The sequence below is a fragment of the Pristiophorus japonicus genome, chromosome 2 (assembly GCF_044704955.1).
Source record: "Pristiophorus japonicus isolate sPriJap1 chromosome 2, sPriJap1.hap1, whole genome shotgun sequence".
NCBI classification, from domain to species: Eukaryota; Metazoa; Chordata; class Chondrichthyes; family Pristiophoridae; genus Pristiophorus; species Pristiophorus japonicus.
Window position 1 is genome coordinate 229,803,358 of NC_091978.1, and position 27,426 is coordinate 229,830,783.

General features: G+C 47.4%; 1 protein-coding gene across 6 annotated transcripts in view; it reads left to right on the plus strand.

Moving 5' to 3' along the window:
- The window catches only part of mapk10 (mitogen-activated protein kinase 10), a 573,858-nt gene that overhangs the window by 336,769 nt on the left and 209,663 nt on the right, over window positions 1-27,426 (plus strand). For 5 of the 6 annotated variants that reach the window (XM_070871055.1, XM_070871058.1, XM_070871056.1 and 2 more), the window contains one exon: window positions 3,390-3,519. In XM_070871055.1, the coding sequence (XP_070727156.1) occupies window positions 3,390-3,519 (130 nt within the window). Of the gene's footprint in view, window positions 1-2,649; window positions 2,673-3,389; window positions 3,520-27,426 lie in introns of those variants that run through there. The other variant, XM_070871061.1, reaches the window with a different exon arrangement.

A 27,426-nucleotide genomic window follows, 5' to 3' on the forward strand; every position in this document is an offset into this window, starting at 1 on the left:
AACAGACGGCTCCTTGCAGACCTGGTTGTCGAGGGTCCTGCTCAGCTACTGGACACACCCCCACTCGCTCACCGGGGTTCCCCCTGCAGAATTGTTAATGAAGAGAGCACTCAAAACCAGGCTCTCCCTAGTCCACCCACATCTCAATGATCACATATCGCGTGACATTGAGGTTAACGATCCGGTGTTTGTTCTAAATTACGGTCATGGTCCCAAGTGGATTTCTGACACTGTCTTAGTCAAGGAGGGGAATAGAGTGTTTTTTGTGAAATTGTTGAATGGGCAAACATGCAGAAAGCACCTGGATCAGACCAAACTGCGATTCACGGACAACTAAGACCAAGAACAGTTTGAAGAAGAACCCACCATCTATGATCCACCAACACACACCCAACCAGCAATTGACCTCGCTGTTAACCATGAGGATGAACCCACCATGCTCGACAGTCCAATCAGACCAGCCACGCTGCCGTGCAGCAATGATATGACCAACTCACACCATGCCAGGACTTCAACTCAGGCGACCGACCCAGGAACACAGAGCGCCAGATCGCCTCAACCTGTAAACGATTTGTACTTAGACTTTAGGGGGGAAGTGTTGTTAGATTAGGTTAACATACATATGTGTCAGACTTGCCACTAGGGGGCACACCTGTGGGAGATCTATGGGTCACCTGTGTACCCTGGAGCAAGCAGGTATAAAAGGCAGCCCAACACGCTATTGCCTCACTTTGGAGTTATATTAAAGAGACCAAGGTCACAATGGTTTGAGCTTACAACACAGTCTTATGGAGTTATTCTGAACCTAACAGTTACCTCCTCAAAAAATTCAAATAAATTAGTCAGACACAACCTTTCAGTGCTGACGTCCGGCTCGAGTCGCTGTATTTCTCACGTCCCGGCTTGACAAGCTGCCCACTAGTGCATATTGAGCCCTGGGAAGCTCGCCGACTGTACTCTAATGAGGCCTGAAATTGCGGATTTGGACCTCCTGCTGAAAGCTTTGGTCAGGGAGCAATGGATGGACCACTAATTGGCACGTGATTCAGCTGCAAGTTTAAAATGATCTTTCTCATTCTATGACCTCCCTGTTTTCGCTTTGCTCCTCAAATGTCTCCCCTATATTTCTATTTCCTCAATCTCTTTCTCTGTGACCTGGTGGATGGCAATCGAGCTGACAGGTGCTGTGAGGTGGCAGCTGAAACAGCTTGCAGCTAAAAATGGGATATTAGGTAGTTGGGTGGACAGAAGGGTGGGTGTCCCCGTGGTTTGGGGGGATAAGGGAAACTGGATGCATTTAGCAGGGGAAGCCGAGCGACCAAAGGACCGGGTGAGGTACATAGTCAAGGTTTGCTGCTACACTGAAGGTATCTGGGAAGAAAAAGCCAACAGGTAGAGTGGAGGGGAATGATGTCTGGGAGAGCAATTCGCAGGCAATAAATTTATATATATACATATTTGCTTTTAAACCTGATTATTTACCTACTTTACCTACCCGTACCAACATGGTTGCGGGCTAACACAACAGTTCTCAGAGAATTAGTTTGCTCCGTAGTGACACTGGATGGCAAGAACCTGCAACCACAGACAGATTCAAGCCATGGGGGCAATTTCTGTCTGGATAAACCAGGAGCTCCAAGGCTACCTGTTGCACCTTTACTACCCCTGGCCGACATCAGCTATTTCAGCACAGCTTGGCAAATAAACATAGCACCTCCTGGTCTGTATGACTTAGCTATTAACTGTCCTAACCAATCTTTTTAAAACCTAGCAATACAGCAAATCGCCAATCAGTTTCTATCAAGAGAAAAAGAAAAAAGAAAAAAAAAACTTGGATGTATATAGCGCTTAGATGTCTCAAAGCGCATTACAGCCAATTAAGTACTTTTGGAGTGTAGTCACTGTTGTGCTGAAAAGAGCTGACTGACTGCATCGACCTCTCCTCAGTTAGGAGAAGCTGACATAATTTTGCTTCATTGTGCAGGCCTGTAGCTCTTTCTTGCTCTACCCCATAGTAATGTGTGCAAAGAATGTAACATCAGAAATCCTGAGTGTGAGGACCAGTGAGCGGTAAATGCCACAATGTAACCTCTGGAACACTGAGTGTGGGACACAATGAATGATAAATGCCAGGATGCAGTAGCCATGAAAATATTCAGCACATTCAAACTCCAAATATAAGATTCTGGAGCATCAAAGTTTTGGGTGACTTTCTCTTATGTACCAATTACAGTACTGATGATAAGCACTGATGTTTTATTAACGTAATCTAACTTGCATGCAGGTTTACAAAAGTACTATTACATTCGGATAGCTGATGTGCACATTGTTAGTCATTGCGAAATGTCTTCTAAATTATATCTCTCACTTATTAAGGGAAAGTATCAGTGAGAGAAACATAACCAATGTTTTTGCTGCTATCATTAGTATTTGAAACCTTCCTCCCTCCTTTGATGACTGATTAAGAATTTTGGAATTCATAGATTTGTTAGAATTAGGGTGAATATTTCACAGCAAATATTATACCTATCAAAATAATGGGTTACATGGGATCAAATTCATTATTCCCCACACAGTTCCTGATCTCTGCTGGACCCTTAGAGGGAGCTACCGTATGACAGCTAAGCACTTCTCCACAGAGTATGGCAATTGGGAGCAGGGGAAATTAGAAGGTGAGGCACTTCGCCACACACACACACACACACACACACACACACAGACAAAGCTTCATGGTGAGCTGTTATCGAGTAGCATGGGGGAGGTTTCATGCCAGTTTGCCTGCTATGCTGCTCAATGGAGAAATAATGTAGGGAAACTTAGAAAGGGGAGAGAAGAGCACAAGAAAGGCAGCGTGAAGGGTAGGTGATTACTAATGGTGTCAGTATGAATTATCATAATATTTGCATAATATTGAATGCATTTATCAAGTTACCCAGATGTGGACTGAGTTCCTGAATAGTTCATTCTGAAATTCTTTGTAGTAAAGTTTGCCCGTGAAGTAAACTGACAGAGCATTTACAAACCCTGTGTAGCACTAACACCGCACATCACACCCTGCTATACTGTCACATTGTGTAACCCATTGTCTCTAACCCTCATAACATTAACATATCACATTAACTGTAAATTTACACTGCGTAGTACTAATACAAATGTTGAATGTATTGTTGATATCTCTACTGTTTTAGCAGCGGTATTAACCTCTTTATTTTAAACAGATTAATTCCCCTACTAAAATAAGGGAGAGAGGTATTTCAGGAAAATATGCTCAGCATTCGTACCCTAGTATCTCACGGCATGATTTCAGGGCTAGTGTTCAATAACTGTACTAACATTGTGATCACAAATAGTTTGACTAACATTGCTTATGATTTTATTCCTTAATGTAGTGCTTCATACGATGCTGTACTTGATAGAAATGTGGCCATTAAGAAACTCAGCAGACCATTTCAGAATCAGACGCATGCCAAACGGGCGTATCGAGAGCTTGTACTCATGAAATGTGTCAACCACAAAAATGTAAGTTCTAACATTTTTAACATATCCTGATTATTACAAGAAGCTGCATTGGCAATGAAAACATGGAGATGGCATTCATTACCTAGACTGTAGGAAAGCTGCCAATTTACTTGACATGGTGCAGGCTCGAAGGGCCGAATGGCCTACTCCTGCACCTATTTTCTATGTTCACCAGAATGCACCCCTATTCAATTACACTGATTCTGCTTTCTGTTGCAAAGAACGTTCTTACCATTTAGCACCAGCAAATCACATTATTACGGTTGTATTTTTAAAAAGCCTAAGACATACATAATAATGTCAGATAGAGGTGACTGTGAATCACATGCTTACTGCTTTTCAGGCTAATTTTACTGATCAACATACATGTGTCAGTAAAATTATGGTTTAGCAACAGTCGTATTTGATCCTGTAATGAATGAGGTTGTTAGAAATTCAAAGACTCCTTAGGGTAAATTTTTTGTCTTCACTACCTGGGTGGTAATCTGGCAGATCGGTTCGCCTACCCATTGTAGAACATGCCAATTTTCATGCCATTGATTTATAGGCATATAAATCGGGCAGGTTCTATAACCATGCATCAGGTGATGCATCAGATGGTGATAACGAAAATTTACTTGCTTGTTTCCTCCTTGTACTTGTTGTATGTTGCATGAAGTGGTATGCATCCCAGGTAGCAGAGATTGATCTGGATGAAAACAATTCTAGCGCTATTAGTCTGCAGTGAATTCAAGGATGTACCTTGCTTACGTGTACATCTCAGGCTAAATCTTGCAAGATTCTGCAACCGGGGTGGCCCTCACTCAAAGGAAGGGCAGATTGGAAAATTGGACATGGAGCTCAGCTAATAATTAACTGTGGTTGCTAGAAAATCAGGATTGTGTGAATTGGTCATATTGACCTCTGTGCTCAATTTTGCAATCCGTGCTCAAGTCTAAACTTGGAGCCTTGCAAAACTCAGCCTACCCCCATGGAGTTTTAAAAGTCAAAGCAGTTTCCCATTGAGTTTCATGCACGTTGCGTTTGTATCTTCAAACAAGGAGTTGTGGGAAAGATGGGTGTTGTGTATCTGTAAAGCATGCACTCCCATGTTCCGCCAGCAGGGAGCGCATCCCCTGAAATCCCAAGGGATCCCAGCATCCCTTTGGAGCACTGTATATAAGCCGGCCCCTAAGGCCTGTTCCTCACTCTGGAGTGTCTTAATAAAGACTGAGGTCACTGTTACTTTAACCTCCCTGTGTGCAGTCTCATCTGTGTTAGGAGCACAATAACTGGCGCCGAGTATACGAATCAACGCAAGATGCAGCAAACTGTGGGCATCCTGGAGAAGTCCTCGGAGGGTGAGGACTGGGAAGCCTATGTCGAACGGCTAGACCAGTACCTTGTAGCCAATGTGCTGGACGGACAAGGAAGCGCTGCAAAAAGGAAAGCGATCATCCTCATGGTCTGCGGGGCACCGACCTACAGCCTCATGAAGAACCTTCTGGCTCCAGTGAAACCCACAGATAAGTCGTATGAGGAGCTGTGTACTTTGGTTCGGGAGCATCTTAACCCGAGGGAGAGCATGCTGATGGCGAGGTATCGGTTCGACACGTGCCAGTGATCTGAAGGTCAGGAAGTGGCGAGCTACATCACGAGCTAAGGCGACTTGTAGGACAGTGTGAGTTTGATGGCTACCTGGAGCAAATGCTCAGGGACTTTTTTGTAATGGGCATTGGCCACGAGACCATCCTACGAAAACTTTTGACTGTAGAGACACCGACCCTCAGCAAGGCCATTGCAATAGCACAGGTGTTTATGTCCACCAGTGATAACACCAAACAAATTTCTCAGCACACAAGTTCTAGCAATGTTCATAAATTAATTGGAACTGTGTTTGCGAGCAGTAATGTACAGGGCAGAAACCACGAGTCTGCAACTGCCAGCCAGTCTCAGGTGACCCAGATGACTCAGAGTTCGCAACAAAGGATGAATGCAAGGTAATTCACACCTTGTTGGCGTTGTGGAGGCTTCCATTCAGCCTATTCATGCCACTTCAAAGGGTATGTTTGCAAGAACTGTGAAACAATGGAGCACCTCAAACAAGCTTGCAGACGAACTGCAAGCTCTGCAAAACATGCTAACCACCACGTGGCAGAGGAAGATCAGTCCATGGTGGATTAAAGCAATTTCGAGGCTCAGACAGAGGAGGTAGATGCTGAAGTACACAGGGTGCACACATTTTTGACAAAATGTCCACCTCTCATGCTAAATGTAAAATTGAATGGCTTACCCAACCCCATGGAACAGGAGACTGGCGCTAGCCAATCCATCATGAGTAAAAAGATGTTTGAGAGACTGTGGTGCAATAAGGCACTCAGACCAGCCCTGAGCCCCATCCACACGAAACTGAGAATGTACACCAAAGAGCTTATCACTGTCCTGGGCAGTGCCATGGTCAAGGTCACCTACGAGGGCACGGTGCGCAAACTGCCACTCTGGATTGTCCCGGGCGATGGCTCCACACTGCTTGGAAGGAGCTGGCTGGGCAAAATCCACTGGAACTGGGATGACATCCAAGCGCGATCACATGTCGATGAGGCCATTATGTGCCTCGGTTCTTAACAAATTTCCTTCCATTTTTGAGCCAGGCATTGGAAACTTTTCCGGGGGAAGATGCGGATCCACTTGGTCGCAGAGGCACGACCCATTCACATGATGAGGGAGAGAGTGGAAATCGAGCTGGACAGGCTGCAACGCGAGGGCATCATCTCCCTCGTGGAATTCAGCGAGTGAGCCAGCCCGATTGTTCCAGTACTCAAAAGTGATGGCACGGTCAGGATTTGCTGCGATTATAAAGTAACTATTAATCATTTCTGGCTGCAGGACCAATACCCGCTACCTAAGGCAGACGACCTATTTGCGACGCTGGCAGGAGGCAAGACATTCACCAAGCTCGACCTGACTTCGGCCTACATAACGCAGGAGCTGGAGGAGTCTTTGAAGGGCCTCACCTGTATTAACACGCACAAGGGACTGTTCATCTACAACAGGTGCCCTTTTGGAATTCGGTCGGCTGCAGCGATCTTCCAGAGAAACATGGAGAGCCTACTCAAGTCAGTACCTCGCACGGTGATTTTTCAGGACGACATATCGGTCACGGGTTGGGACACTGTCGAGCACCTACAAAACCTGGAGGAGATCCTTCAGCGACTGGATCGCGTAGGGCTGCGGCTGAAGAGGTCAAAATGCGTCTTCATGGCAACAGAAGTGGAGTTTTTGGGGAGAAAGATCACGGCGGACGGCATTTGGCCCACAGACGCCAAGACAGAGGCTATCAGGAACGCGCCCAGGCCACAGAACGTCACGGAGCTGCGGTCATTCCTGAGACTCCTCAACTATTTTGGTAACTTCCTACCGGGGTTAAGCACCCACTTAGAGCCCCTACTTATTGCGTAAAGGTGAAAACTGGGTATGGGGAAAAAAAACAAGTAATTGCTTTTGAAAAAGCCAGAAACATTGTATGCTCCAACAAGCTGCTTGTACTGTATAACCCATGTAAAAGACTTGTGCTAGCATGTGATGCGTCGTCGTACGGAGTCAGGCGTGTATTACAACAAGCTAACATTGCGGGGAAGTTGCAACCTGTCGCCTATGCTTCCAGGAGCTTGTCTAAGGCCGAGAAGGCCTACAGCATGATTGAGAAAGAGGCATTAGCGTGTGTGTTCGGGGTAAAGAAAATGCCTCAGTACCTGTTTGGCCTCAAATTTGAGCTGGAAGCCGATCACAAGCCCCTAATATTCCTGTTTGCTGAAAACAAGGGGATAAATACTAATGCCTCAGCCTGCATACAAAGGTGGGTACTCGCGCTATCAGCGTATAACTATATCATCCGCCACAGGCCAGGCACCGAGAACTGTGCGGATGCTCTCAGTCGGCTACCATTGCCCACCACGGGGGTGGAAATGGCGCAACCTGCAAACTTGTTGATGGTGGCGCAGCCCGCAGACTTGTTGATGGTCATGGAAGCGTTTGACAATGATAAATCACCTGTCACGGCCCGCCAGATTAGGACTTGGACCAGCCATCATCCTCTGGTGTCCCTAGTAAAAAACTGTGTACTGCATGGGAGCTAGGCCAGCATTCCCGTTGAAATGCAAGAGCTAATCAAGCCATTCCAGTGGCGAAAACATGAGCTATCCATTCAGGCAGACTGCCTATTGAGGGGTAACCGCGTAGTGCTACCCAAAAAGGGCAGGAGATGTTCATCTCGGATCTCCACAGCACACACCCGGGTATAGTAATGATGAAAGTGATAGCCAGATCCCACGTGTGGTGGCCCGGTATCGACTCTGACTTAGAGTCCTGTGTACAGCAATGCAGCGTGTGTGCTCAGTTGAGCAACATGCCCAGAGAGGCACCACTAAATTTGTGGTCCTGGCCCTCCAGACCATGGTCGAGGATCTATGTCGACTATGCGGGCCCGTTTCTCAGTAAAATGTTCCTGGTGGTGGTGGATGCTGTTTCAAAATGTATTGAACGTGAAATAATGTCGGGAAGCACCGCCACCGCCACCATTGAAAGCCTAAGGGCCATGTTTGCCACCCACGGCCTGCCTGACATACTGGTCAGTGACAACTGGCCATGTTTCACCAGTGCCGAATTTAAAGAATTCATGACCCGCAATGGGATCAAACATGTCACCACGGCCCCGATTAAACCAGCCTCCAATGAGCAGGCAGAGTGGACAGTACAAACAATCAAACAGAGCCTCAAACGAGTCACAGAAGGCTCACTCCAAACCCGCCTGTCCCAAGTACTGCTCAGCTACCGCACGAGACCCCACTCACTCACAGGCGTGCCCCTGGCTGAGCTATTCATGAAAAGGACACTTAAAACCAGACTCTCGCTGGTTCACCCCAACCTGCATGATCAGGTAGAGAGCAGGCGGCAAAATGTAAACGATGGTCGCACCACTGTGCCACAGGAAATTGATCTGAATGACCCTGTGTATGTGCTAATCTATGGACATGGTCCCAAGTGATTCGCGGGCACAGTGATAGCTAAAGAAGGGAGTAGAGTGTAGTCAAACTAGACAATAGACAAATTTGCAGAAAGCACCTGGACCAAATGAGGCTGCGGTTCACAGACTGCCCTGAACAACCCACAGCAGACACCACTTTTTTTGAGCCCACAACACACACCCAAAGGATCAACGACACCACCCCAGACCAGGAAATCGACCCATCACACCAAACAGCCCAGCAAGGCCAGGCTCACCCAGCAGCCCTGCAGGGCCAACAACACGCCAGCCCAGCGAAGGCACAGCTAACACACCAGAACAGACATTTGTACCGAGGCGGTCCACCAGGGAAAGAAATGCTCCCGACCGCCTCACCTTGTAAATAGTTTTCACTTTGACTTTGGGGGGCGGAGTGATGTTGTGTATCTGTAAAGCATGCACTCCCATGTTCCGCCACCAGGGAGCACATCCCCTGAAGTCCCAAGGGATCCCAGCATCCCTTGGGAGCACTGTATATAAGCCGGCCCCTAAGGCCTGTTCCTCACTCTGGAGTGTCTTAATAAAGACTGAGGTCACAGTTACTTTAATCTCCCTGTGTGCAGTCTCATCTGTGTTCGGAACACAATAATGAGCATGGCTTTGGGAGGTGACAACACGTTGAAGGATTTTGGAGAGGAAAGGGAAGTTGGAGAGGGAATGGTTGTTTACAACAACAGAGGGGCAAAGGAAGGATTTTTAAGGAAGGGGTGATATGACAGATTTGAAGGGGAGGAGGACAGCAGCTGAGGAGCTGAGGAGAGGAAATGATTAATAATATCAGTTAATATGGGGGCTGTAATATATTTGCTTCATGGGTTCTTTGCTTAAGAATTTATAGCAACACATTGCTATTAAGAATTAGTTGGTTTGTTAGCAAAAGATTTAACACATTACCAGTTCATCCAACAGGCTCACAACCACTTGCCTCATGCAAGGGAAGTCCTAAACCATCTCATTGCTGCTCGTTTCCGCTGAGCTCATGCGCACTTTACCCTTCATCTGTGCATTTCCATTGACAAACCAATGAGTCCTTTTACACATCATTGCCCACTGTGAAATGAGAGACCTGCACAGATTTTCAAAGCCAAAATAAAGATTTATTAGACCAAAAATAATGGATCCACAAAACGCACACATTATCAATTCTCACCCTTGTGCATTTCCTTATAACCCCTCTTACACCTACCTATTCTGGAACTACGCCGCAGTGTCTCCCCTGTGGCTGCATCATAGCTCTGGGAAGGCTGCTGTGTTTCAGATCTCGAAGTTACAGATGTCCTTCAAGGACGCCCTCGACCAGCTCTGGCCCTGGAAGGGCCGGCTGCAGATTGGGCTGCATCCTCCTTGGCGCCTCCAGTCGGAATTGGCTGGGGCGATTCCATGGTTGGCAGCAATGGCGGAGTGGAAGGTCTCGGCTCAGGACTGCTGTGATCCTGAGAGAGCACATCAGGATCCTGGTCCTATGAGTCTGTGCCACTCCCCCGGGGAAGCACCTCACCATCCCCACCAATCTAAGGGAGCACAGGTCGGTGGGGTGGCATGACACCAGAAGGCTCCCAGTGTACCGTGGTGGACCCAGCCACAATGTCAGCAGTCAGATCTCGGGTGGCATCCAGCTGAAACTGCATGAGAGCAGATTCAGTCTCGATGCCACCAGACACGACAGCAGTAAGATGCTCCGTGGCCTGTTGCTGAGATTGCATGAGAGCATTCTGAGCTTCCAGGGCAGCAGCCATCCTCTGCAAAGCACTCGTTCCCTTGCGTCTGTTGAAATGACAGCTGCCACATCGCCCACGTCATGTGTCAAGACAGCTGGATCCGCACGGTCCCTCTGGGAGTCCACCATCATCTGCACACTGATGGTTTCCATGGTGTTCGCAGAGCTGTCTACAATGCGGGAGGTGCACTCCTCCATGCTCCTGACCACTTGCCATTGCCCCCAACATGTGTGAATACATGGCCTCCACCTTTGTTTCCAAAGCCGCCACATCGATGGGCACGTCTGAGTCTTCTGCAGCAGAACTCGCGTGTGAAGTTGCCCCCCCGGAGAGATGGCACCCAAGGTTGCCTTTGCCCTTGACCGTGCTGCAGCCCGTTAGGCTGCAGTGCATCACCCAGTGTAGACCCCGCTGCTAAATCTAACTGACCCAACTGTATACTCCCAGTATCTGAGCTGGCACATGGGAGTGTAGGAAGCAGTGACGCGGTGCTCGCAGCAGTGTTCCCCTCATCATCGCCCTCATCGGACATGCCGCCAATTTCTCCACTCGCTTCAAGGCTCTCGGTCTCACTCTGGCTCACATTCAGGGTCTCATCTGCAATCATAAATGGCACAAGGGTTCCATGAGAGTGAGGTAGGGGCATTGCACCATCCAGCAAGCAACTTGCACACAATCATAACCAATTGACTGGTAGGCATTTGGACTTTCAGGGAGAGATGGCATTTAAGAAAGGCCTTCACTTGCCCATGCTGCCCCCCAGCGGGATCCACACGACCAGTGACCACAGGGAAGGCAACACATGGGTCCACTATCCGCACACCCTCTCTTCTGTTTCACTCAGTTGCTGGATATCGGCCTCAGCCCCACCAGTCGTCTGTTGCTCCAAACGGTTGTGAGAGGCCTTGGCCTGCAAAACAAAGAAGGGTTGCTGAGTAGCAGTTTCATGAGGCCTCGGCAATTAGTGCAAGTGTGGGTCCATTACATGCAGGTGTAACTTTCACATGAAAGGGACCCTCTATTGTGAGTATGCATACATGCCTCAGCAATCAAATGGTGCTTCAATGACTATATCGTGAAGATGGGAAATAAGAGTTGAAGGAGAGGCTCAGAGATGGAAGATGAGGTGTTGGGGGAACATGTACTCACTTTCATCAGTTGAATGTTGTCGTTCAGCCTTTTGCAGCATTGGGTGGCAGTGGGGTCATGAACTGAGGTCCCCGACACCTCCACGGCGATCTCTCTTCACACAGTCACAAAGACGGTGTGACTGGGTCTTCCTGTGTCCAGATAGAGACTGCAACTCCTTTCTTCCACAGCTTGGACCCAGGTCTCAAGTTCAATATCCAAGAAATGGCTGGCCCTCCTTAAACATTTCTTTACAATCAACAGAGACAAACTCAATGCTCAGGGCCTAGCTGCAAAACCTAGGGCTAGATTTTGCACTTTCTTTGCATGCACTACGCCCACTTAACATCCATTTTAACGCTGAAATTACATATAACGCTCGGATAGCACCCATTTAGCCACAAAATGGAAACTGACGGCCATTTTTCAGACACTTATCGCCGAGTGTTACTTCCCCATGTGCGTAATGTTGGGAAAAAATACCACCCGCCCACTTTTTTTGGGCGGAATCATCAGAATGGGCGAAATCAACGCCCATAATATTGCCCAGCGATAGTTTACACACGTAATTAACGGCAAGATTCATGATACTGACTGCCCACTTTTTTTGTCGTAAAGATCACATTTGCCGAAACTAACGCCCAGGAGATCGCCCAGCGTCACTTTCACCACCTCGCACACATCTCGCCCACAATATCGTTCGCCGAGAAAGCCGCCCAGAAAAAGTGGAACTGTTCTGAACAAATCACAGCGGTATGGGCGCCATTTTTTAAATCGCAGGTCGCTTTATTCAAAAGGCTGCTTCAACTTTGGGGGAGTTCGGATTGACTCTGGAGTTCTTCTCAGGTGAAATGACCATCTCAACTGATACATATGCTTATCACTGTAATGATCACACGTGGCCCATTGCTGGAGCTGATCACCTTGTGACCTTTAGGTTTAATGTAAACTCCAAAAGTGAAACCTGCAGGGGGAGCCTGCTTTATATAGGGAGGCAGCACGAGGTGCAGTAATTTGTGCCTCCCGGGCTTTCCCTATCTGTTGGCTATTACATGTAATTACATGGTACAATGCATGGTACAGAGCATGGCTGCAAATACATCAGAACACATCCCCCCAAGTCATAGATGCGGTTTACAGGTCGAGCCTGACCGGGGGTCTGCGCTCACTGGCTGAACGTCTGAGTTGGACACTGGGTGTGGGCGGCCTGACCGGAGTGTCGCTGCCTTGCGGTGCTGCGGCTCTGGTCGGACTGTCTGGTGCGACGGGTTCTGTCTCTTGGTGAACCGCTGGTTCTGTTGCTTGTGGTTGGAAGTCGATGTCACTGTGATCATCCAGCGGTTCTGGATCATCGGGGAACCTCAATTTGGTTTGATCGATGTGCTTCTTGCAGGTTTGGCCATTAGTGAGTCTTACCACGAATACCCTACTCCTCTCTTTAGCTACAACAGTGCCTGCGAGCCACTTGGGACCCGTACCAAAGTTCAGCACAAAAACAGTCATCGACATTGATACAACGCGTTGCAGAGTTGCGGTCATTTTATGTACATTGCTTAAGATACTGATTTTCGACAATCTCACTTAAAACCGGATGCACAAGGGACAACCTTGTTTTGAGGGTCCTCTTCATTTTGAGTTCGGTGGGCAGAACCCCTGTGAGTGAGTTGGGCCTAGTCCGATATGCAAGCAGCACGCAAGACAGCAGGTCTGCAAAGTTCCGTCACTCGCTGCATGCCCTGCTTTATGATCTGTACTGCCCATTCAGCTTGGCCATTGGAGGCTGGTTTGAACGGGGCCGACCTGACATGCTTTATGTCGTTACAGCACATAAATTCGCGAAATTCGGAACTTGTGAAGCATGGTCCATTGTCACTAACAAGGACATCGGGCAGGCCATGGGTGGCGATCATTGTCTGAAGCTCTCTATTGTGGTGGTGGATATGCTGGATGACATTATAACACATTCAATCCTTATAGGATAAGCATCAATTATAACCAGGAACATTTTTACCAGAAAGGGACCTGCGTAGTCTACGTGGATGCGGGACCAGGGTTTGGAGGGCCAGGACCACAGGCTCGGGGGGTCTTCCCTGGATGCGTTGCTGAGTTGCGTGCACGTGTTGCACCAGCGTACGCACGTCTCTAAGTCTGTGTCGATGCCGGGCCACCACACATGCAATCTCACAATGGCTTTCATCATTACGATGCTGGGGTATCTGCTATGGAAATCCTTGACAAATAAGTCTCTGCCCTTCTTGGGCAGGACTATGCGATTTCCCCACAAAATGCAGTCGGCCTGGACGGATAACTTGTCCTTGCGTCGGTGAAACGGCTTAACATCGTCATGCATCTCTCTATACATGGTTGCCCAGTTTCCACTTAATATACAGTTTTTTACCTGGGACAGCAGTGGGTCTTGGCTGGTCCAGATTCTTATCTGGCGCGCCGTGACGGGTGACCCTTCGCCCTCAAAGGCTTCCATGGTCATGACCAGTTCTGCCAGCTGCTCCGCTTCACCCTCGGTGGTGGCGAGCGGGAGCCGGCTGAGCGCATCTGCGCAGTTATCAGTGCCTGGTCTGTGGCGGATCGTGTAGTCATAAGCGGACAACGTTAATGCCCATCTCTGAATGCGAGCTGAGGCGTTGGTGTTAATGCCTTTGCTCTCAGAGAATAACGACGTGAGCGGCTTGTGGTCGGTTTCTAGTTCGAACCGCCAGCCAAATAGGTACTGGTGCATTTTTTTACCGCGGACACACAAGCTAGGGCCTCCTTTTCGACCATGCTGTGCCCTCTTTCAGCCTTGGAAAGGCTGTGGGACACATACGCTACAGGTTGGAGCTTAACCGACATGTTCGCTTGCTGAAGCACACACCCGATCCCGTAGGATGACGCATCGCACGCTAAAACAAGATGCCTACAGGGATCATACAGCGCCAGTAGCTTGTTTGAACACAATAAGTTTCTGTCCTTCTCAAAGGCAGTTTCTTGATTTTTACCCCAGACCCAGTCATCACCCTTACGGAGCAGTACATGTAATGGTTCAAGTAAAGTGCTCAGCCTTGGCAGAAAGTTACCAAAGTAGTTCAGTAGTCCTCAGAACGAGCGCAGCTCCGTCGTGTTGCATGGTCTCGGGGCCTTCTGGATCACATCTGTCTTGGAGTCTGAGGGTCTGATCCCATCTGCTGCGATTTTCCTTCCCAGGAATTCCACCTCTGGTGCCAAGAAGATGTATTTGGTTCGTTTCAATCTTAGACCTACTCGATTTAGTCGGCATAGCACCTCTTCCAGGTCATGGAGGTGTTCATCGGTGCCGTGTCCGGTGATCAAGATGTCATCTTGGAAGACGACCGTTCCCAGGACAGATTTCAGCAGGCTCTCCATGTTTCGTTGGAAGATCGCAGCCGCTGAACAGATCCCGAAGGGGCACCGGTTGTATACGAACAACCCCTTATGTGTGTTTATGCACGTCAGCTTCTTGGACGATTCCGCCAGCTCCTGGGTCATGTACGCCGAGGTGAGGTCCAAGTTCGAAAACAGCTTTCCGCCCGACAGGGTCACGAACAAATCCTCTGCCTTAGGTAGCAGGTACTGGTCCTGTAACGATACTCAGTTTATGGTTACTTTATAATCCCCACAGATTCTAATTGTCCATCACTTTTAAGAACGGGGACAATGGGACTGGCCCAGTCATTAAATTTCACTGGCGATATAATGCCCTCGCGCTGAAGCCGATCTAGCTCGACTTCTACTTTCTCCCGCATTATGTAAGGGACTACTCAGGCCTTGTGGTGAACGGGTCTCGCGTCTGGGCTGAGGGGAATTGTCACCTTGGCCCTTGTGAAGCCGCCGATGCCAGGCTGGAACAGTGATGAAACTTGTCTTAAGACCTGCGCATACGTGACTTTCTCCACCAACGATAATGCTTTTACATCACCCCATTTTCAGTTAAAATTCTATAGCCAGCTTCTGCCAAGCAGCGTGGGCCCGTTACCAGGAACAATCCATAGTGGCAATTTATGCACAGAACCATCATCCAGCACCTGAACCACTGCACTTCCGAGGACCGGGATAATCTCTCTGGTGTAGGTGCGCAGCTTCGTGTCGATCGGGCTCAGCTTGGGCCTGTGTGCCTTGTTTGCCCATAATTTCTCGAAGGCCTTCTGGCTCATGATCGATTGGCTCGCACCCGTGTCCAGTTCCATCAGTACTGGTATGCCGTTCAGTTTATCGTTCATCATAATCCGGGGCTCTTGTTGGTAAAAGTGTGCACTTCATGCACGTGCACCCCATGCACCTCTTCCTCCTCGGTCATCTCTGCGTGATCCTCAGGATCTACGTTTGACCTCCATCCTCCGCTACGTATCGAGTTGTAGCACATTTACACATTCATTGAAGGTGCCCCATCATTGAGCAACTCTTGCATACGTATTGTTTGAACCTGCACTGGTTTGCGTGATGAGCCCCTCCACAGCGCCAACAGCTTGCTGATGGACTTGCATTTACAGTACTGATCTCTTCGCATTAGTCCATTGTTGTGGTGAGTGAGTCATCTCAGGTCGAGCAGAGGTCGCATTAGCCTAGCTGGGGACACTTCTCCTGTCTGCTGACGAATTTAGCATATTCACGGTGTTTGGCCCTGGGTGATTCCGAAGTTGTGAGTAGAGTAGCTTTGTTTCTTCCTCTCTGGCCATGTATGCCTGAGCAATCAGGGTGGTTTTGGCTAAGTCCAAGTCTTCCTCTGCTAGCAATTTGCAGAAAATCCCTTCGTGCCCGATTCCCCAAACAAAGAAGTCTCTTAACATTTCTTCAACAACTGTCCCGAATTTGCATGGCCCAGCAAGACGCCTTAGCTCAGCAATGAACGCTGCCACGTCTTGGCCTACTCCGCGCCGGTGGGTGTAGAAACGGTACCTCACCATGAGCGCACTGTGTTTCGGCTTTAGGAGATTTCGAACTAGCTCGCAGTTCTTTGTAACTTTTCTCAGCAGGTTTCGTCGGGGCCAGTAGGTCCTTGATCAATGCATATGTCCATGATCTGCAGACCGTGAGGAGGACGGCCCTACGTTTGTTGGCATTCACGTCTCCCTCTAACTCTTTCGTGACAAAGCATTGATCCAGCCAGTCAATGAAGTCATCCCAGTCTTCCCCGACGTAATATCGCTCGATGTAGTCAACAGTGGCCATAGCTGCGTGTTAGTATCCCACGCTAGTTGATACATATGCTTATCACTGTAATGATCACACGTGGCCCATTGCGGGACCTGATCACCTTGTGGGCTTTAGGTTTAATGTAAACTCCAAAAGTGAAACCTGCAGGGGGAGCCTGCTTTATGTAGGGAGGCAGCACGAGGTGCAGTAATATGTGCCTCCCGGGCTTTCCCCATCTGTTGGCTGCTACATGTAATTACATGGTACAATGCATGGTACAGAGCATGGGTGCAAATACATCACATCAACAGACATATTTCAGACTCTGGACTATTGGAGTTTTACTGTAGGTATATTTTAGTGAGGAAATTATTGCTTCTGATCAATCGCGATTATACTTTCATTGCAATGGGGCCAGCCATTTCTCAGCTTGCATCGATTAATATGTAGATGCTGAAGAGTGCAATTGGCTCAATGTCTGATGCACATCAATATGTGTCCAATTTAACATGTGCCAGAATGAGGAGGAGGTCCAGTCCATACACATCCCGCACTTACAGTGAAAAGAGGTCTTACCTCGATGTGTCCGAGCACATCTGCCTTCGGATACTGCGCTGCCACAAGGTGGTGATCAATGAAATATGCGAGCTCATCAGGCCACATATGCAGCCTGCCATCAGGACATCAGTGTCGGTCGAGGTCAAGGTCACCACAGCACTGTCTTTCTGCCGCATCTGGTTCCTTTCGGGCCGCCGCGGTTGAGATTTCTCCTCTGTCTCACCATGCCACCCATCGCTGCATTAGACAGGTCACGGCGGCCCTGTACGCATGAAGAATGGACTTTATCAGCTTCCCCATGACCACGGAGGCTCAGACTGACAGGGCTGGAGCATTCTACCGCATTGCTAAGTTCCCCAGGGTGTAGGGAGCAATACAGTGCACTCACATCGCCATGCGGCCACCTTCTCAGGACCTGGAGCTTTTTCGGAACAGAAAAGAATTTTACTCCTGAAGGTCCAACTAGTTGTCGACTACAACAAGATTATAATGGCAGTGAATGCCAAATGTCCGGGCAGCTTCGATGAGGCTCACATCCTGCGTGAGAGCACTGTCTCTGACATGTTTAAGAGCCAGCCACAAGGACAATGCTGGATTCTTGGTGACAACCGATATGGCCTAGCCACCTGGCTGATGACCCCCCTGCGTGACACCCACACCGAGGCTGAGAAGCGATACAACCAGAGCCACAGAGACACACGCAATGTGGTCCAGAAAACAATAACTGTGCTTAAGCAGTGCTTCAGATGCCTGGACCACTCAGGGGGGAGCTACAATACAACCCTGAGCAAGTAGCTCAATTCGTGGTCATGTGCTCCATGCTGCACAACCTGGCTATCAGGAGGGGCCAAGAATTGCCAGAAGGGACTGATGCTCCACCTCAGGAGAGGAAGAGGAGGATGAGGGGCTGGACGTTGAACTAGGGCCAGATAATCAGGCTGGCTATGCAACCATGCCCACGCCCCCCTCCAGACCGCAGGAAAGGGCCCGTGGTGGCTACATAGCTGCAAGACTCTTACCTCAGGAGCTGATATCTGAACGATTTGCCTGAAAGAACGTTGCTGTGAGTTAAAACGCTGACACACTGCTGTGTGTGTGCAGCTCAGACATCAATGGTGGCTATCACCTTGGTGCCAGTTAAAGTTTACATTGATTGAAGTTAAGTTTTATTTAACCCTTTCATGTTAAGGAATCACCAGTGTGTAACGGTCCAGCTATCTGAGACAATGCGAAACAAGGTTATGTTCAATTAAAAAAAAATTATACCGACATTGATCTGAAATCATAAGTATCACAAGCAGAAACACCCCACCCCCGCCCACACCCCACTTTTTCGACCACTGACATCAATCAAATGGTCAACATGTCCAGCAACACAGAACACAAATGCAAAGCAGGAGGGTGGCCCACTCCCCCCATACATTACAACAAATTGCATACACCCAGATGGAGATATAAAACAGCCATCACCTGCGGACATGCACCTCACTTTCCTTCCCCCGTCCCCTTCTTCTCCCCACCTCTACCCCTTCCCCTCCTCGCTCCACGCCGTGGAGATGGGAATGACTGGAGGAGCACTAGATGGCCTTGGGGCGGAATGGCCTCTGGAGCGTGGCAATGCAGGTTCCTCGAAGTCCACGCTCTCATCCGGAGAGAACAGACCCAGTGGATGGGAACCAATACAGGGAAACAGAGGGAAACAAAATGGAGACAAAAGCAAAAGACAGAAAGGAGATGGTAAAAGTGGAGGGCAGAGAAGCCCAAGGCAAAAAACAAAAAGGCCACTGTACAACAAAATTCTAAAGGGTCAAAGTGTAATAAAAAGGCAAGCATGAAAGCTCGGTGCCTCAATGCAAGGAGTATTCGGAACCCAGGAGAGGGCTCTGAGCTAGTTAGAATGGGTGAGAGCTCAGATGAACAGGACCCCAAGAAAGAATGCAAAAGGCAGGAGGCAACAGAGCAGAGTAGCAGTGGGGTAAGTGTAAACCACAAGGTGATAGGAAGGGACAATATGTATGAATATAAAGGGGCTGCAGGAGGGGTCAAAACTAAAAATCATGGTTTAAAAACTAGTATTAAAACACTCTACCTAAACGCACGCAGCATTCGAAATAAAGTAAATGAGTTGACGGCACAAATCATTACAAATGGGTATGATTTGGTGGCCATTACAGAAACGTGGTTGCAGGGGGGCCAAGACTGAGAATTAAACATACAGGGGTATCTGACAATTCGGAAAGATATACAAGAAGGGAAAGGAGGTGGGTAGTTCTGTTAATAAAGGATGATATCAGGGCAGTTGTGAGAGACGATATTGGCTCTAATGAACAAAATGTTGAATCATTGTGGGTGGAGATTAGAGATAGTAAGGGGAAAAAGTCACTGGTGGGCGTAGTTTATAGGCCCCCAAATAATAACTTCACAGGAGGGGCGGGCAATAATCAAGGGAATAATGGAGGCATGTGTAAAAGGAACGGCAGTAATCATGGAGGATTTTAACCTACATATCGATTGGTCAAATCAAATCGCACGGGGTAGCCTTGAAAAGGAATTCATAGTATGCATACGGGATTGTTTCTTAGAACAGTATGTTACAGAACCTACAAGGGAGCAAGCTATCTTAGATCTGGTCCTGTGTAATGAGACAGGAATAATAAATGATCTCCGAGTAAAAGATCCTCTCGGAATGAGTGATCACAGTATCGTTGAATTTGTAATACAGATTGAGGGTGAGAAAGTAGTGTCTCAAACAAGCGTACTATGCTTAAACAAAGGGGACTACAGTGGGATGTGGGCAGAGTTGGCTAAAGTAGACTGGAAACACAGACTAAACCATGGCACGATTGAGGAACTGTGGAGGACTTTTAAGGAGCTCTTTCATAGTACTCAACAAAAATATATTCCAATGAAAAAGAAGGGCGGTAAGAGAAGGGATAACCAGCCGTGGATAACCAAGGAAATAAAGGAGAGTATCAAATTAAAAACCAATGCGTATAAGGTGGCCAAGGTTAGTGGGAAACTAGAAGATTGGGAAAATTTTAAACGACAGCAAAAAATGACTAAGAAAGCAATAAAGAAAGGAAAGATAGATTACGAAAGTAAACTTGCGCAAAACATAAAAACAGATAGTAAAAGCTTTTACCGATATATAAAATGGAAAAGAGTGACTAAAATAAATGTTGGTCCCTTAGAAGATGAGAAGGTGGATTTAATAATGGGAAATGTGGAAATGGCTGAGACCTTAAACAGTTATTTTGCTTCGGTCTTCACAGTGGAAGACACAAAAACCATGGCAAAAATTGCGGGTCACGGGAATGTGGGAAGGGAGGATCTTGAGATAACACTATCACTAGGGGAGTAGTGCTGGACAGGCTAATGGGACTCAAGGTAGACAAGTCCCCTGGCCCAGATGAAATGCATCCCAGGGTATTAAAAGAGATGGCGGATGTTATAGCAGATGCATTCGTTATAATCTACTAAAATTCTCTGGACTCTGGGGAGGTACTTGCGGATTGGAAAGCAGCTAATGTAACGCCTCTGTTTAAAAAAGGGGGCAGACAAAAGGCAGGTAACTATAGGCCGGTTAGTTTAACATCTGTAGTGGGGAAAATGCTTGAAGCTATCATTAAGGAAGAAATAGCGGGACATTGAGATAGGAATAGTGCAATAGAAACATAGAAACATAGAAAATAGGTGCAGGAGTAGGCCATTTGGCCCTTCTAGCCTGCACCGCCATTCAATGAGTTCATGGCTGAACATGCAACTTCAGTACCCCATTCCTGCTTTCTCACCATACCCCTTGATTCCATTAGTAGTAAGGACTTCATCTAACTCCTTTTTGAATATATTTAGTGAATTGGCCTCAACAACTTTCTGTGGTAGAGAATTCCACAGGTTCACCACTCTCTGGGTGAAGAAATTCCTCCTCATCTCGGTTCTAAATGGCTTCCCCCTTATCCTTAGACTGTGTCCCCTGGTTCTGGACTTCCCCAACATTGGGAACATTCTTCCTGCATCTAACCTATCGAACCCCGTCAGAATTTTAAATGTTTCTATGAGGTCCCCTCTCATTCTTCTGAACTCCAGTGAATACAAGCCCAGTTGATCCAGTCTTTCTTGATAGGTCAGTCCCACCATCCCGGGAATCAGTCTGGTGAACCTTCGCTGCACGCCCTCAATAGCAAGAATGTCCTTCCTCAGGTTCGGAGACCAAAACTGTACACAGTACTCCAGGTGTGGCCTCACCAAGGCCCTGTACAACTGTAGCAACACCTCCCTGCCCCTGTACTCAAATCCCCTCGCTATGAAGGCCAACATGCCATTTGCTTTCTTAACCGCCTGCTGTACCTGCATGCCAACCTTCAATGACTGATGTACCATGACACCCAGGTCTCTTTGCACCTCCCCTTTTCCTAATCTGTCACCATTCAGATAATAGTTTGTCTCTCTGTTTTTACCACCAAAGTGGATAACCTCACATTTATCCACATTATACTTCATCTGCCATGCATTTGCCCACTCACCTAGCCTATCCAAGTCGCTCTGCAGCCTCATAGCATCCTCCTCGCAGCTCACACTGCCACCCAACTTAGTGTCATCCGCAAATTTGGAGATACTACATTTAATCCCCTCGTCTAAATCATTAATGTACAGTGTAAACAGCTGGGGCCCCAGCACAGAACCTTACGGTACCCCACTAGTCACTGCCTGCCATTCTGAAAAGTCCCCATTTACTCCTACTCTTTGCTTCCTGTCTGACAACCAGTTCTCAATCCATGTCAGCACACTACCCCCAATCCCATGTGCTTTAACTTTGCACATTAATCTCTTGTGTGGGACCTTGTCGAAAGCCTTCTGAAAGTCCAAATATACCACATCAACTGGTTCTCCCTTGTCCACTCTACTGGAAACATCCTCAAAAAATTCCAGAAGATTTGTCAAGCATGATTTCCCTTTCACAAATCCATGCTGACTTGGACCTATCATATCACCTCTTTCCAAATGTACTGCTATGAAATCCTTAATAAATGATTCCATCATTTTACCCACTACCGATGTCAGGCTGACCGGTCTATAATTCCCTGTTTTCTCTCTCACTCCTTTTTTAAAAAGTGGGGTTACATTGGCTACCCTCCACTCCATAGGAACTGATCCAGAGTCAATGGAATGTTGGAAAATGACTGTCAATGCATCCACTATTTCCAAGGCCACCTCCTTAAGTACTCTGGGATGCAGTCCATCAGGCCCTGGGGATTTATCGGCCTTCAATCCCATCAATTTCCCCAACACAATTTCCCGACTAATAAGGATTTCCCTCAGTTCCTCCTCCTTACTAGACCCTCCGACCCCTTTTATATCTGGAAGGTTGTTTGTGTCCTCCTTAGTGAATACCGAACCAAAGTACTTGTTCAATTGGTCCGCCATTTCTTTGTTCCCCGTTATGACTTCCCCTGATTCTGACTGCAGGGGACCTACGTTTGTCTTTATTAACCTTTTTCTCTTTACATATCTATAGAAACTTTTGCAATCCGTCTTAATGTTCCCTGCAAGCTTCTTCTCGTACTCCATTTTCCCTGCCCTAATCAAATCCTTTGTCCTCCTCTGCTGAGTTCTAAATTTCTCCCAGTCCCCGGGTTCACTGCTATTTCTGGTCAATTTGTATGCCACTTCCTTGGCTTTAATACTATCCCTGATTTCCCTTGATAGCCACGGTTGAGCCACCTTCCCTTTTTTATTTTTACGCCAGACAGGAATGTACAATTGTTGTAGTTCATCCATGCGGTCTCTAAATATCTGCCATTGCCCATCCACAGTCAACCCCTTAAGTATCATTCGCCAATCTATCCTAGCCAATTCACGCCTCATACCTTCAAAGTTACCCTTCTTTAAGTTCTGGACCATGGTCTCTGAATTAACTGTTTCATTCTCCATCCTAATGCAGAATTCCACCATATTATGGTCACTCTTCCCCAAGGGGCCTCGCACAACGAGATTGCTAATTAATCCTCTCTCATTACACAACACCCAGTCTAAGATGGCCTCCCCCCTAGTTGGTTCCTCGACAATCAAGCAGGCGCAACATGGATTCATGAAGGGGAAATCATGTTTAACTAATTTACTAGAATTCTTTGAGGATATAACGAGCATGGTTTACCGATGGATGTGGTGTATTTAGATTTCCAAAAGGCATTCGACAAGGTGCCATACAAAAGGTTACTGCAGAAGATAAAGGTACGCGGAGTCAGAGGAAATGTATTAGCATGGATAGAGAATTAGCTGGCAAACAGAAAGCAGAGAGTCGGGATAAATGGGTCCTTTTCGGGTTGGAAATCGGTGGTTCGTGGTGTGCCACAGGGATCGGTGCTGGGACCACAACTGTTTACAATATACATAGATGACCTGGAAGAGAGGACAGAGTGTAGTGTAACAAAATTTGCAGATGACACAAAGATTAGTGGGAAAGCGGGTTGTGTAGAGGACACAGAGAGGCTGCAAAGAGATTTAGATAGGTTAAGCGAATGGGCTAAGATTTGGCAGATGGAATACAATGTCAGAAAGTGTGAGGTCATCCACCTTGGGAAAAAAAAACATTAAAAGGGAATATTATTTGAATGGGGAGAAATTACAACATGCTGAGGTGCAGAGGGACCTGGGGGTCCTTGTGTATGAATCCCAAAAAGTTAGTTTGCAGGTGCAGCAGGTAATCAGGAAGGCAAATGGAATGTTGGCCTTCATTGCGAGAGGGATGGAGTACAAAAGCAGGGAGGTCCTGCTGCAACTGTACAGGGTATTGGTGAGGCCGTACCTGGAGTACTGCGTGCAGTTTTGGTCACCTTACTTAAGGAAGGATATACTAGCTTTGGAGGGGGTACAGAGATGATTCATTAGGCTGATTCCGGAGTTGAGTGGGTTACCTTATGATGATAGATTGAGTAGACTGGGTCTTTACTCGTTGGAGTTCAGAAGGATGAGGGGTGATCTTATCGAAACATTTAAAATAATGAAAGGTATCGACAAGATAGAGGCAGAGAGGTTGTTTCCACTGGTCGGGGAGACTAGAACTAGGGGGCACAGCCTCAAAATACGGGGGAGCCAATTTAAAACCGAGTTGAGAAGGAATTTCTTCTCCCAGAGGGTTGTGAATCTGTGGAATTCTCTGCCTAGGGAAGCAGTTGAGGCTAGCTCATTGAATGTATTCAAATCACAGATAGATAGATTTTTAACCAATAAGGGAATTAAGGGTTACGGGGAGCGGGCGGGTAAGTGGAGCTGAGTCCTCGGCCAGATCAGCCATGATCTTGTTGAATGGCGGATCAGGCTCGAGGGGCTAAATGGCCTACTCCTGTTCCTAATTCTTATGTTCTTATGTTCTTATGATTGACGGGCGAGAATCGGAGCTCCTCAGCACCAGATGTAGGATTGTCCGGCCCCTTGCCCCCACCTTCTGGCCTCTGCGGTCTTGCCTGGGGCCGCGCTGCTGGCTGAGCTGCAAAAGACAAATGAGGTTATTAGAGGAGAAGGGGGTGCTAGGGTCACAAAGTGATTCCAGCGCTACACACAGCATATGCACGACAAAAGCACCACCGCTATCAAGATCAGCACAGACATCGCATTTCATGGCCATCAACACATTGTGCATTGTCATGATTTTCATTCGGCCAGCATTATTTCTAGGACAATTTTAGAAATAATTTATCACATATGATTGTTTGGATATGAGTGGGTGTGGCATCTATTGACTTTACATCACGCAATGGTGTAAACTTTACTCACGTCGCTTCACTTCAAGGTCTGCAGATGCTTGCGTGGCTGTCCGGGAGGTGCTTCCCCATGAGTGTGAGCACCCGTTCCTCCATGTCAGTGATGTTACTGATGACTGGTGGCCCCCCACACCTTCGCCTCTGCATGGACCTCATCATCGATAGCTTCTTCTGTAAAAGGTGACAGGATGACATGGCATGAGATCATTGCGTGATATCATTTCTAGGTACTGTCACAGAGACGATACAACACATAACCGACAGATGTAATCATGATTATTATGATAATTATCATTCTTTACCTAAAGACGTGCACCATGATCGCAGGCTTTGATTACAACATTCCCAGTAAAAGTCACTCATGACTCTTACAAATCAAATTATATAAATACATAAGTACATGTAAATAAATGTAATACTTACTCTTGCAGATCCCACAAGGTCGTTCCATCGTTTGCGGCATTGGTTGCCTTCACGCTCCTCTTGGTCACCGACGACACCACCTCTGCTATCTCAGCCTATATCCTCCAGTAGGCCTTTGGGGTGGGATTCCCACGCCCTCCCTGTATCAAATCACCCCAGTGTAACTCGACCAGAGGGAGGCATTTGCCTCATCCGAGAACCTCCTTGCTCTTTTGCACCCTCCAATGTGCTCCTCTCCCTGCTCTCGCCAGCCTCTGTCTCCACAGTGTGTTGTGTCGCCTCCTCCTCTCCCTCCATTATAGGCCAAATTCAGGCAAATATCTGGCTCGTAACAGCTAATTTTTGTTTCCCTATTTGCTCTAAAGCTCTAAACTCTCTCTCCTTCCTCCCAAAGCAGCCACACCACACCCACACACGCTTTCAGTCCCTCTCATCTCCCTCTCTATCGACCTGTCTCCTCTTCTGTGCATGTCATGATAACCCTTGATCTCCTGAATCACGGGAATCGAGTGTTGCCATGCCGTTGCTAAGGACGGCGACACGTTACGGCAGGAGGTCAGAGAGATTTAACGCTACCACCCATTTCATATCGCTCGGGGTAATGCCCAATTTCAAAAATGGAGACTAGGGGCTTTGAGAATGAGCGACAAGCTGGCGATCTGAATACCCATTTTTACCGCCCACATCAGAAATAACACCATTTTTGGGCGATCTGCACAAAAGTGTAAAATCTAGCCCCTGCTGTTTAAGAAAGCCAGGGAACAGTTGCCTTATTATCAGTGAATTGGCATCAGCTGAATTTCACGGCCTAATCGGCCACTCCGCCCCCACACCGCTGGAAAGAGCCCATTCCCGCCACCAAAACCTCTCCGCTCCTTTTTTCGGTAAAATTGCTGAATTTCTCTCTAATGGTCGTAGCATCCATTGCGCTGGTAATGCACGGCAAAAAGCAATAGGTGCGCCTCGTTTTGGGCGGTGGGCAATTTTGCTCCCTTTGACTATGCCAATAGTGAATGAGGCAGTAATTGTGTTAAGGGCCGAGTAGGGGAAGAATTTTTGAAGTGTGTTCAGGAGAAATTTCCTGCCCAATGAGGAAGCAGGCATTGCTGGATCTAATCCTGGTGAATGAAGGGGCTCAAGTAGAGAATGCCACAATGGTGAACATCTCAGGAATAGTGATCATAGTGCCATAATGTTAGATTAGTTATGGAGAAGGAGCAATCTAGAATAAAAAATACTTCACTGAAAGAAGTCTAATTTCAGCAAATTGAGGAGGGATCTGACCCAGGTAAATTGGAATCAAGGTCTAGCAGGCAGAAATGTGACGGAGCGATGGGTGGCCTTTAAAGAGGAGATGGTTCTGGTGTAGTCTAGGTACATTCCTACAAGGGGGAAAGGGAGGGCAACCAAAGGCAGCAACCTGCTCCTGGACCTCTACCAATGTTGTTTTTGAGCCAACTATGAGGAACAGTGGCTTAGAGTGGTCCAGGCCGACTAGTAATCGAACCGTTCCTTCTTTCCTTCCGATTGGAAGCAATGTAGCTTCCATTTCACAGAAACATAGAAAATAGGTGCAGGAGTAGGCCATTCGGCCCTTCGAGCCTGCACCGCCATTCAATGAGTTCATGGCTGAACATGCAACTTCAGTACCCCATTCCTGCTTTCTCGCCATACCCCTTGATCCCCCTAGTAGTAAGAAACTACATCTAACTCCTTCATGAATATATTTAGTGAATTGGCCTCAACAACTTTTGTGTTTCCATGACAACCCAACTGAAACTGAAAATCTGCTGTGTGCAGAATCACAGGCACAAAGGCAGCTGCTATCTGCATGAAGACAGCACATTAATCAACAGGATATGTCTCCAGATTAATCCATGTTCTGCGCACTTAACGGCTGATGTTGTGATCAGCTGCTCCATCGAGGAGCAGCACTTGCACGAAGCAGAAGTTGGGAAAATGCAGCCAATGATTTGCAGTTTATCATTTTAATGGAGTGTCCGATCATGGAGTCAGCCCTTTAGTGCAAGAAATATTTATGATTAAAGCTCATTTTATACGAGCATGTAAGGTACAATTCTAATTTCTGTTCACAGTGTAAAGTAATTATTTTGTATTCCCAATGCTCCCA